General features: G+C 43.7%; 1 protein-coding gene across 17 annotated transcripts; it reads left to right on the top strand.

The window, feature by feature from the left end:
* The first annotated feature begins 241 nt into the window (after positions 1–241).
* LOC308574491 (uncharacterized protein) lies at positions 242–10,178 on the top strand. 17 transcript variants are annotated; one of them, XM_081172358.1, is made up of 8 exons: positions 242–304; positions 1,239–1,337; positions 1,801–1,974; positions 2,412–2,907; positions 3,147–3,228; positions 3,492–3,571; positions 4,094–4,220; positions 4,896–10,178. In XM_081172358.1, exons 4-8 carry the CDS (start codon positions 2,560–2,562, stop codon positions 6,635–6,637), a joined length of 2,379 nt encoding a protein of 792 aa, XP_081028484.1. In that variant the 5' UTR covers positions 242–304; positions 1,239–1,337; positions 1,801–1,974; positions 2,412–2,559; the 3' UTR covers positions 6,638–10,178. The 17 variants fall into 17 exon arrangements, with proteins under 17 accessions (XP_081028484.1, XP_081028491.1, XP_081028487.1 ...); XM_081172349.1 differs by lacking the exon at positions 242–304 and adding an exon at positions 332–416; XM_081172350.1 differs by lacking the exon at positions 242–304 and adding an exon at positions 332–416 and having other exon boundaries at positions 1,857–1,974.
* The last annotated feature ends 708 nt before the right edge of the window (positions 10,179–10,886 follow it).

Consider the following 10,886-nt stretch of genomic DNA (forward strand, 5'->3'; position numbering starts at 1 on the left):
ACTTTGTTACCATTTAACTGAGTTACGCTGCAAAAGCCATTTGCAGAAGGGCTCCTGTTGCATTACCTGCAATCACCTGCAGGAGTCTTGGGGTTTTGTGGACACGTGTATGTGCAAATGCTCCCACTCTTTCCGCCACCTTTCCTCTCCCCGCCCCATCCTTTTCCAGGATGTCCGCGTTTCCGCCGGCTTCTCGCCCTCTTTCAAGATGGCGCTGTGGCGTCACGTCGCCGGGCAGCCCGTCGCCTCTTCCCACCCTCACCGTCTCTCCTGAAATGGCGCCTGTCGAGGACAGGAAATGAAGGTGGGACGGGGGCGGGCAAAGGAACCTCCTTTTGCGTCACTTCCTGCCAGGGAAGAGGGGCTGCGGTCTCCCTCTTTTGTAGAGCTGCGTCCTTGGCGCCTTCTGGGACCGGGTGAGATTCCTCTCTCTTGTCCCTTGCGGAGCATCGCGGAGAATTAAGAGCCCCGGGCTGCAGGCGGAGGCGGCGTGGAGGGACTGTTTAGCTTGTGCATGGAGGTGGGGGGGGGGGACGGGGGGGCTCCAAATCTAGGAGCAGAGGCTATGGGGTCTTCTTCTTTTCTTTAGCGATCCCTCGTAGCCAAGTAAGATTGCCTTCCATGAACACATTCTTAACAGAGGACAATTATGGATCCACACGTCCTTCCACAGTGGGGACATAGGTTTCTGGGCGGGAGTTGATTCCGGTGAGGGCTTGCCATAAGTGCCGCCTTCTTAGCTCGTTTCACCCTTTCATCCTGAGTTGAAGAAAAACATTCTTCAAAGTCCACAACACCTTTGGTAAATTCTGTTCTCCAACTGGAGCGCTCACAGGCCAGTGTTTCCCAGTTGTCGGTGTTTATACTACTTTTTTTAGATTTGCCCTGAGACAGTCTTTAAACCTCTTTTGTTGACCACCAGCATTACACTTTCCATTTTTAAGTTCGGAATAGAGTAGTTGCTTTGGAAGATGATAATTGTGTGGTGGAGTCTCCTTCTTTGGAGGTCTTTAAGCAGAGGCTTGACAACCATATGTCAGGAGTGCTCTGATGGTGTTTCCTGCTTGGCAGGGGGTTGGACTCGATGGCCCTTGTGGTCTCTTCCAACTCTAGGATTCTAATTAGGCATCCGCACAACATGACCAGTCCAACGCAGATGATGTTGAAGTATCATTGCTTTGACACTGGTGATTGTTCCTTCTTCCAGTACACTGACATTAGTTCACTTGTCTTCCCAGGAGATGTGTAAAATTTTTCTGAGACACCATTGATGGAACCTTTACAGAAGTTGGAGATGGCATTTATAAGTGTTCCATGTTTCACAAGCAGACAGTAAGGTTGGTAGTACAATAGCTTTGTAAACAAGCCTTTTGGTGGGGGGGGGGGAACCACACACACCCCAACTAGCCTTTTGATTTCTCTATGAATGTCTCTGTCCTCAAACACTCTGCACTTCAGTTAGGAGAATACAGCACTTGCAGAGCTCAGACGATGCTGGATTTCGGCATCAATGTCGGCCCTTGTGGAAAGATAACTGTCCAGGTAGGAGAAGTGATTAACACTTCCCAACATAACACCATCAAGTTGGATTTGTGGTGCTGCAGAGGGGTTGTTTTACACTTGTTGGTGCAGCACTTTGGTTTTTTGGATGTTGAGCGACAGGCCAAGCTTTTTGTAAGCTTCTGCAAAGATATTTAGCATGGTTTGGAGGTCATCCTCTGAGTGTGCGTACACTACATTGTCATGAGCATACTGAAGCTCTACGACAGAAGGTACGGTAATCTTACTCTTTTATTTCAGCCTGCTCAGATTAAAGAGCTTTCCATCTGTTCAATATATGATTTCTACTCCTGTAGACAAAAATGGCAGTCCAAATTCCTCATTCATCAGTTGCAGTTCTGATTTCATTCATTGACTGAAAACACCGAAAGGCAGGAGCAACCAGGCTGACTCATCTCACAGAAATCCCTTAAGGTGCCTGCACATTTTGCATGGTAACTTTTCTAGTGTTGTTGTTTGTTATTTATACCTTGTCCATCTGGCTGGGTTTCCCCAGCCACTCTGGCTGGTTTACAGCATATATAAAAACAAATTAAAACATCAGATATTAAAAACTTCCAGATATATGACTGCCTTCAGATGTCTTCTAAAAGTTATGTAGTTCTTTATCTCCTTGACATCTGAAGGGAGGGCATTCCACAGGGAGGGTGCCGCTACCGAGAAAGCACTAGGAGAAATAGGGGCTTCTCCTCCTTCCTTTTTAACTTTGAAAAGAAAGTTCAAGTCAGTGCCGTGGTATAGTCCAGGCCTGATTCCTTGCAAGGCTCATCCATGCTTGCTGAGGAAACATTTTTTTCTTCTCCTGACAGTGTATCCATTTTATAACAGAACAATGTGTTTGTGCTTTGTAGGACTTTTCTAGCACCTCTAATTTGGACAGACAGAACTTGGCAGAAGAAAAAAAAAGATTCTTTCTGATCCCTTGGAGGTTTCTTGAGAGCACAGGTGGATGAGCAAGACTCAGCTGACCCTGGAGGAGGAAGAGGCAATTTCATCCTAATGGGGAGCAGCAGGGGATTCTGGGAAAACTCTGTGCAGATCCTGGGTGAGGAGGACACCCTTCGCTCTGATGTGCAGAGCCAGCAGTTCTGCTACCAAGAGGTCAAAGGTCCCCGAGAGTTTTGCAGTCGACTCTACCACTTTGACCGTCAATGGCTAAAGCCAGAAAGGCATACGAAAGCTGAGATGCTTGACTTGGTGATCTTGGAGCAGTTCCTGGCTGCCCTTCCACCGGAGATGGAGAGCTGGGTGAGGGAATGTGGAGCGAAGACCAGTGCCCAGGCGGTGGCCCTGGCCGAAGGCTTCCTCCTGAGTCAGGCAGAGGAGAGGAAGGAGGCAGAACAGCAGGTGAGACTTTCCTCTGAATACTCCCAAGGGGCTCTGAACATGAGGTAGGGTATCCTCAAATTCTTGACCAATGGCACATCTTTTTTGGAAAGCATCCATGGAATGCTACCTGATACCCCTAATGTTTTTGCCTCTGCCGTTCCTTTTCTAACTCTGTTTGGAATACTTGTTGAAGTTCCTGCATTGCAGACTAGATGATCCTTGGAGTCCCTTCTAACTCTGTCATTCTGTGATTTCAGGGAAATTATCTGTTTGCAGAAATGGGCACGGATTCCTCTGAAGCAGAGAGGATTCTGTTGGATACCAGAGAGAGGCCCCTGGGTAAGGAGGAATGAGCTATTTCTCTGTTGGGTCACATTTGAAACATAGCAGTGGGTTATTTGAATCTTTTGGGGGAAGACATTTGGGGCAAAGAACCTCCGGGGAGGGGGGGGAATATACTAAAATATGAAATGGGTACAAACATCCAAACATACTCAGTAGGGGAGGCTTTTTCAAAGGCCCATATGTAGTTAGAGATGCACTACTTAACCTCTGAGAGAAGCAGACCCCCTTGGCTTCCCACTTACCTTTGTCTCTCGCAGGTGACAGAAAGACATCAGTGAAACCTCATCCATATTTCCATGGCAACGGAGGGGAAGCGGCAGCTGTGGAACCAGATCAGGTAGTGGGAAGGAGCATTGTGGGGAGAGAGGCCGAGGGTGGGGCAGCCAGGTGCCTCTGTACCCAAGCTCCTTACAAAGCTGCCCTGAACAAAGGCTAAAAAGGCCATTTGAGAAGGTTTATTTACTAAGAATAAGGAACAGCTTCCTCACCTCAGCTTCCGAATGTCACTTACATTATCCCTCAGTCATTTCCATTTTCTTTATAAAGTTATAATTGAATGCTACAACAGGTTCCTAAAGAGTGGACAAACCATAAAAAAGAGTGGCCAGGATTCACCTAGCCACCCCAATCAGTTGCACAGCAGGGCTTTCCCCCTCTATCCTCTCCCTTCCCAGGTCCCCATTCACCCCCTGAAGTCCACTTTAGGGCATTAGGAGTTTCCCCTGAAGAATTTGCTGCAAATGTGCAGCAAAACAACCCCATTAAAACAACGCAGTAACCAACAGGCAGAAAACAACAGAGCAATGTGTAGTAGATCATCTTTATGCTGTCTAAGTGGAGGACATTTTCCTTCTTTTAGGGTCCAGTGTGCTTTGAAGATGTCGCTGTTTGTTTCACAGATGAGGAATGGGCATTGCTGGATTCTGACCAGAGAGCTTTACATAAGGAAGTCATGGAGGAGAATCGTGGGATCATGGACTCACTTGGTAAGGCTCCCTGCTGGTTCATAATATCTGTTTTGAAAATCATTACATACCTCTTTGTAACAAACCTCCAATATTTTGATGGAGCTCAACAGGGCTACTATAGCACCTGAGATTCTAACATCCCCACAGCTCACCTTGAATGGAGGACTGCCTACTGGTTGGTCTGTGATTATTCTTCCTCCAGTTGTTACTATTATTATCATTCATTTCGTTTCTCTATCACTTTATATTTTTCAGGGGGGGAATCAAAGCGGTTTACAACCTACATTAAACTGCAAGTAAAACATTACAGAAGAAAGTTAGGCTTGGCTGAACTGTTCAGTCCTTTTTAAATGTAGGCTTCAGAATTGTTAGACAAATGGAAGTAGCTTTTGTCACGTTTTATGTTTTTGCTGCTGTCCATTTTCAGTTGGTCAGAGAACTTACTGACCTTTGAGATGAAGCAGATTCCATGATCGGGTCAGATCCAACCCAGAAAAGAGCCAGGCTTTTCAAATTCCAGGTTCCTATAAATATGTCCATAAATGCTAGTCAACAAAGGCAGTGAACTCTGTAGGAAGACCTCACATCTGAACTCTCGTCAGTTCTCCCTCTATCACAAGCAGTTAGCATTGTTAAATAATTGGGGACTCAATTTCTTCCTGTGATTCTAATCTGTTTTTCTCTTCAATGTAGGTGGTGATAAATTAGAAATGATCAAGGGAGACCATGGCAGAATCCACACAATGAAGAAGCCACATAAATATTCGGAGGGTGGAGAGAGATTCCGTCAGAGCTCTCATTCCACCTCCCATCAAATAAATCCCATTGGGAAGAAATCCTATCAGTGCTTAGAATGTGGAAAAAGCTTTGGTCGGAAACGAACTCTCACAGCCCATCACAGAGTCCACACTGGGGAGAAACCGTATCAATGCTTGGAATGTGGAAAGAGCTTCAGTCACAACAGCAATCTCACTTCCCATCAAAGAATTCATACCGGGGAGAAACCCTATCAGTGCTTGGAATGTGGAAAGAGCTTCACTCAGTGCGCAACTTTCACTTCCCATCAAAGAATTCATACCGGAGAGAAACCCTATCAGTGCTTGGAATGTGGCAAGAGCTTCCGTCACAGCACCGCTCTCACTTCCCATCAAAGAATTCACACTGGGGAGAAACCCTATCAGTGCTTGGAATGTGGAAAGAGCTTAAGTAAGAGCTCTGCTCTCACTTCCCATCAAAGAATTCATACAGGGGAGAAACCCTATCAGTGCTTGGAATGTGGAAAGAGTTTCCGTCACAGCACCGCTCTCACCACACATCAAGTAATTCATACCGGGAAGAAGCCCTATCAGTGCTTGGAATGTGGAAAGAGCTTTGGTCAGAAGGGAAAACTCACTTTACATCAAAGAATTCATACTGGGGAGAAACCCTTTGAATGCCAAGAGTGTGGAAAGAGCTTTAGTAAGAGCAACCATCTCACTTCCCATCAAAGAATTCATACAGGAGAGAAACCTTATGAGTGCTTGGAATGTGGAAAGAGCTTCACTCGGAAAGAAAGTCTCGCTTCCCATCAAAGAACACACAGGGAGGAGAAACCCTATCAGTGCTTGGAATGTGGAAAGAGTTTCAGTCGAAAGGAAACACTCACTTTCCATCAAAGAATTCATACTGGAGAGAAACCATATCAGTGCATGGAATGTGGAAAGAGTTTCAGTCACAGAGCTAATTTCATGGCCCATCAAAGAACTCACAGCGGGGAGAAACCATATCAATGCTTGGAATGTGGAAAGAGCTTCCGTTATAGCAGCAATCTCACTGTCCATCAAAGAACTCACAGCATGGAGAAACCATACCAGTGCTTGCAATGTGGGAAGAGCTTCCATCAGAGCAGCGCCCTCACTTCCCATCAAACAATTCATAGTGGGGAGAAACCATATCAGTGTTTGGAATGTGGAAAAAGCTTCAATCACAGCAGCACCCTCACTTATCATCAGACAACTCACAGAAGAGAGAAACCATTTAAATGCCAAGAGTGTGGAAAGAGTTTCAGTCATAAGGAAAGTCTCACTTCACATCAAATAATTCATACAGGGGGAAAACCCTATCAGTGCTTGGAATGTGGAAAGAGCTTCAGTCACAGAACAACTCTCACGGCCCATCAAAGAATTCATACCGGGGAGAAACCTTTTCAGTGTCAAGAGTGTGGAAAGAGCTTCCGTCAGAGATCATCTCTCACTACCCATCAAAGAACTCACAGTGGAGAGAAACCATATCTGTGCTTGGAATGTGGAAAAAGCTTTAGACACAGTCGCACTCTCACTTCCCATCAAAGAGTTCACAGTGGAGAGAGATCATATCAGTACTTCAGATATGGAATGAGCTTCACTGGCAGTGACAACCTCACTTCCCATCAAATTCCCAATGGGGAGAAACCATAGCAGTTGCTGTTTACAAATTTAAATATATGAAACTTTAATTAGTAGGTGGGTGAGTATTGCTACGGTGTTCATATTATCTAACATTTCTTCATACTACGTGCCCACATCTGTGAAGTGCAAATCATTGGCCAAGGTGTTGGAATACCTTCTTCACATCACACCTGGGGAGAGAGTCATGCATGATTTGGCAACGCAACACTGATGAGGTTGCCTTCAATCAGTGCCATCTAGTTGTGTACTGAATTGACCCTCCCTCCTGTCAATATCAATATTGCCTTACAAAACTCAGAACCCCAGAAATGTGGGGGGAGTTGTGTAAACATGTGTTTACACAATAACAGTTTGACAAACAGTTGTGAGCCCTACATTGAAATCCCCGAGGTTTGACTCTTACCTTAAAGCCTCTTGCAGCAGAGTTTAATAGTTTGAACAGCAATACCACAGGGATAAAAGGCTGTGAAGCCTATATTAGGAATCCTTTCTGGGCACTTGGGATTTGCTACCCCGTCTCTTCCCTTTTTACTAATAATAAGATCAGGCTTTCAAGTAAGCATAAAAGTTTCACCTATAATAAATCTAGTGTTCTTCAAATCAGTATGAATATAAACAAAGGCACAGCACATCTTATATTAAAAATTACAGAAGTTAAGATGAAGATCCTTTATGTGAGCCTGCAGAGTAGCCACACATCCTTCCAGGTTGAGAGCATGGTAAGCAAGAGAAATTTTTTTTTGTAAAAGACAAATAGACCTTTTTACTCCTGCCCTTGGAGAGAAGAGGGATCAACACCAATCTGAACCTTGTAGCCTTCTCCAAGATGTAAAGACTGCGGTTCTTAACCCCTTGCTTACTGGCAATCTATTCACAGTTGTATTTGTCTGCATTAAACTTCACACAATAAATACAGTCAAGTGAAGAAGTGTTTTCAATATACCTCTAACTCAACATATTTATAATGTGTAGTCTTCTGTTTCCAGTTGCTTCCAAGCAATGCTATTGGCCTGATAGCATTCCAAGGCCACCACAGAAACAGAGGGAACTAAATGTTCTTAAAAGAACAAGGAATAGAAGGGGATTCCACAGAATTAGTACCAAAATTCTAAGAATTTTGCAAAACCAGTCTGTTCTAATAAATTCCCCTTAAAGAGACAATGTCCCAGGCTTTGCATGGAGGCGAAGAGTGTGAGTGTTGCATAAAGTTAAGGGCCCACAGATGTCACTGCCAATGACTTGGATAAATTGGTTTTGGCTTCAAGCTCTGAACCATACAATTCAAATTCTGGCTAAATTCTCACATGAAACAATTAACCAAATTCAATTTCTGGCCTTAAGCCTTTGCTTGCATGACCCTTCAAATATATATTTTTAACAGTTGCCAACCAAAGGGAAGCATGTATCAGTTAAAACTCTGTGGAGCTAAAACTTCTTTACCCTTTGCAAATGGTTTGGAAACTATGGCCTCACTTATTGCAAAGAGCTTCATTGTCAGGGACAGCTGGATGGGAAGAGTAACACAGGGACACCCTTTAATTGTCAAAATAAATGTTGGACTTTAACATTAAAAGTCCAACATATGTGAGGTTAAATATGCCTTAAGCCATCCTTGCCGCCCACATTCTCCACTAGAACAGTTACATGTGTCTGAAATAGCATGCATGTCCAGCTCTCACGTGTATTCACACACAATGAAGAGGCTTTGGGAGCTTTTGCTAGAGTCATAACATGCATCCTTTTTATGAATATGTGTTTGCCTTTAACCCTACACCAACAAGAAGTTATTACATAGGGCTTCCGCTTCCAGTAGTGAGCACGGGGTGTTGCTCTCCCAGGTTCTCCAAAGCCCCAGGGGTGTGTGAAGATATTGGGTGAAGATATTGGTTTAGCATCCCCCTTAATCCTTCTGATGAAATTGGGGAGTGTCATAAACTTGCAGACACCTTATAATGTCTGCTTTGGTCTTGGACGGAGTTGGAAAACTTCACTGAGAAAGGAGGGGCAGGGTTCTGTCTTTTGATGTGACTCCGTTCTCGAGAAAGCCTCCATCAACAACCATGTTTGCTGTGAATCTCCTTTGATTTCAGGCAATTGGACTAAAATGAAGAGGTGCCGCAGCCTACATGATGTTAACCAAAGCTGCTGGAGACTATCTGACTGTTAATTGAAGGTTTCGTAAGATGCTAATTTCTGCTGTGAGGGGTATTGGAAATGGGAGGGTGGATGGTTTCTTCGTATAATTTTCGTCTTAAGGATTTTTCTCAGCTAACCTCTGCCGAGCAGTGGAATTGTAAGAATTTAAGAAGAGCGGACCTTAAATATAAATTAACTTTCCCAGCTAAAAATTGATGGATCCTGTATGCAAATGAATTATTGGATGGTGTGTGTGAAAATCTGCCTGGCTAAAGGGGAAGGAAAGGGTCATTTAAATACAAATGTTTTTAAGGAATTAGTCCTTGTCCTGTACAGGCTCTTGGAACAAAAAGATGTAATAGAAACTAGAGTAAAGCTGGATTTAGAGACGATGGACCAGAGAGTGTGAAGCAGCGTTTAAATCCCAAACTGTTGTAACATAAAATTGGATATACCTGGTAAAGAAGAAATAATCTGAAATTGTGAAGTATAGAAGATGGCTTGTATGGACCTAACTGAGCATAGGGGAGAGGATTAAGAAAATTTTAAAATATATTTTCACGGCAATAATGTTCACTCCCCCTCCCACCTGGTATTAGGCAAGGAGGGCAAGCACATGGACAGACCAGAAGCCTGGGAATATGATATAACCAATGACCCTTTTGCTATATAACAGTGAGAATCGGGAGATCCTGTGGATTGATTGTGTGTGTGAAGATGGAATGGAATGCTGCAGCTGAAGAGGACTTCTTATTTACCATCACCAGCCAGACATGTGCACATGCAAAACGCCAGGAGAAATAAGTTGTATTTGTGGGATATTGATGCATAACCAGTGATTTTTGTGGGCTGACAAAGTGAAGAGTAACTCTATTTGATATTTTGGGAATATGTTATAGTAAAATAAAAGTCTATGCAGGAATTGAAATGTGTACAGTGGTATCTTGTTTCCTGAACGGCTTAGTTGTTGAACAAATCGGCTCCCAAACACTGCAAATCCGGGAGTAAGTATTCTGGTTTGCAAATGTTTTTCAGAAGCCAAATGTCCAGAATTGCTTCCACTTGAGTGCAGGAAGCTCCTGCAGCCAATTGGAAGCCGTGTCTTGGTTTTTGGATGGTTTCAGGAGTCAAACGGCCTCCCAGAACAGATTAAGTTTGAGAACCAATGTACCACTGTACAGCCAATGGGAAATGAAGAAAGGGAAAAGAATAAGTGATAAAATATTTTAAGTATTGAAATGAAATTAGGAAATGTATGCTATATTGAGCAGTGAGTAAGGGAGGAAAGAGAAACATGGATCCTGGGTGGGAAGTCAACTTTTAAATCTGTATTAAATTTGTATTAATTTGATGTTAACTTGATGTTAACTTGTTGAAAACTTTGAAAAGCAATAAAAATTAATTGGACCAAAAATGTTTTTTACACAGAGGAAATATAAAGATTTGTTTATTATATGAAATGAAAGTGACAGAATATATATAAATGCTGTTTCAGGCAGCAAAATGACAATTTAAGCAGGCAGCAGATCCTACAAGACATACACACCTTGATCTAAAGAGCAGAAAAATCCCAAAATCCTATGGAAAGGGACAATTTTGCCCGAAAACTCACATTAATATCAAGCCAAGAAATGTAGGGGGTGAGAAAGTCTATAGCTGTCGTTAGGTGAAGCAGATGTGCACTGATTCCTTAGGAGCACTGAGCAAGTTCTTCTCTGTTGCAGCTGGAAGAGCCAACTGACTTTTTGGAATATGGGGTTTTTATAGGTTTTTGGTCAATGGAGAAGTGGGGGGGGGTGTGTGTCTTGAGATGAGCAATTCCAGCAATTCCCATAGTTCTGACCATTCCTCACCTCTCCCGTCTTGCAAATATTAAGAGCTGCCTTGGCTGCCTGGCTTGCTCACGGCTGCCAGTCTCCTTGTTCCTGCAAATACTGCAAAGCCAGTCTCCTTGTTCCTTCAAATACTAAAGATGTGAACGTGCAAATGTGCTACTGGGCTAAACAGGCTGCTCTTCATAGAATCATAGAATTGTAGAGCTAGAAGGGACCTTCAGGATCATGTGGTGGCCTGAGCCAGAGGGGAGGAGGAGGGCTTCTGAGCCAGGGACCTGGGCAGCCCC

The sequence above is a fragment of the Podarcis bocagei genome (assembly GCF_964188305.1).
Source record: "Podarcis bocagei genome assembly, chromosome: 15".
In the NCBI taxonomy this organism is placed as follows: Eukaryota; Metazoa; Chordata; class Lepidosauria; order Squamata; family Lacertidae; genus Podarcis; species Podarcis bocagei.

Bases quoted from the DNA above. Each gene is read 5' to 3' on its own strand.
- LOC308574491 (XM_081172358.1), top strand. From the start codon at position 2,560: ATGGGGAGCAGCAGGGGATTCTGGGAAAACTCTGTGCAGATCCTGGGT. The intron at 2,908-3,146 runs GTGAGACTTTCC...CTGTGATTTCAG, and splicing joins GGAAGGAGGCAGAACAGCAG to GGAAATTATCTGTTTGCAGA. The intron at 4,221-4,895 runs GTAAGGCTCCCT...TCTTCAATGTAG, and splicing joins TGGGATCATGGACTCACTTG to GTGGTGATAAATTAGAAATG.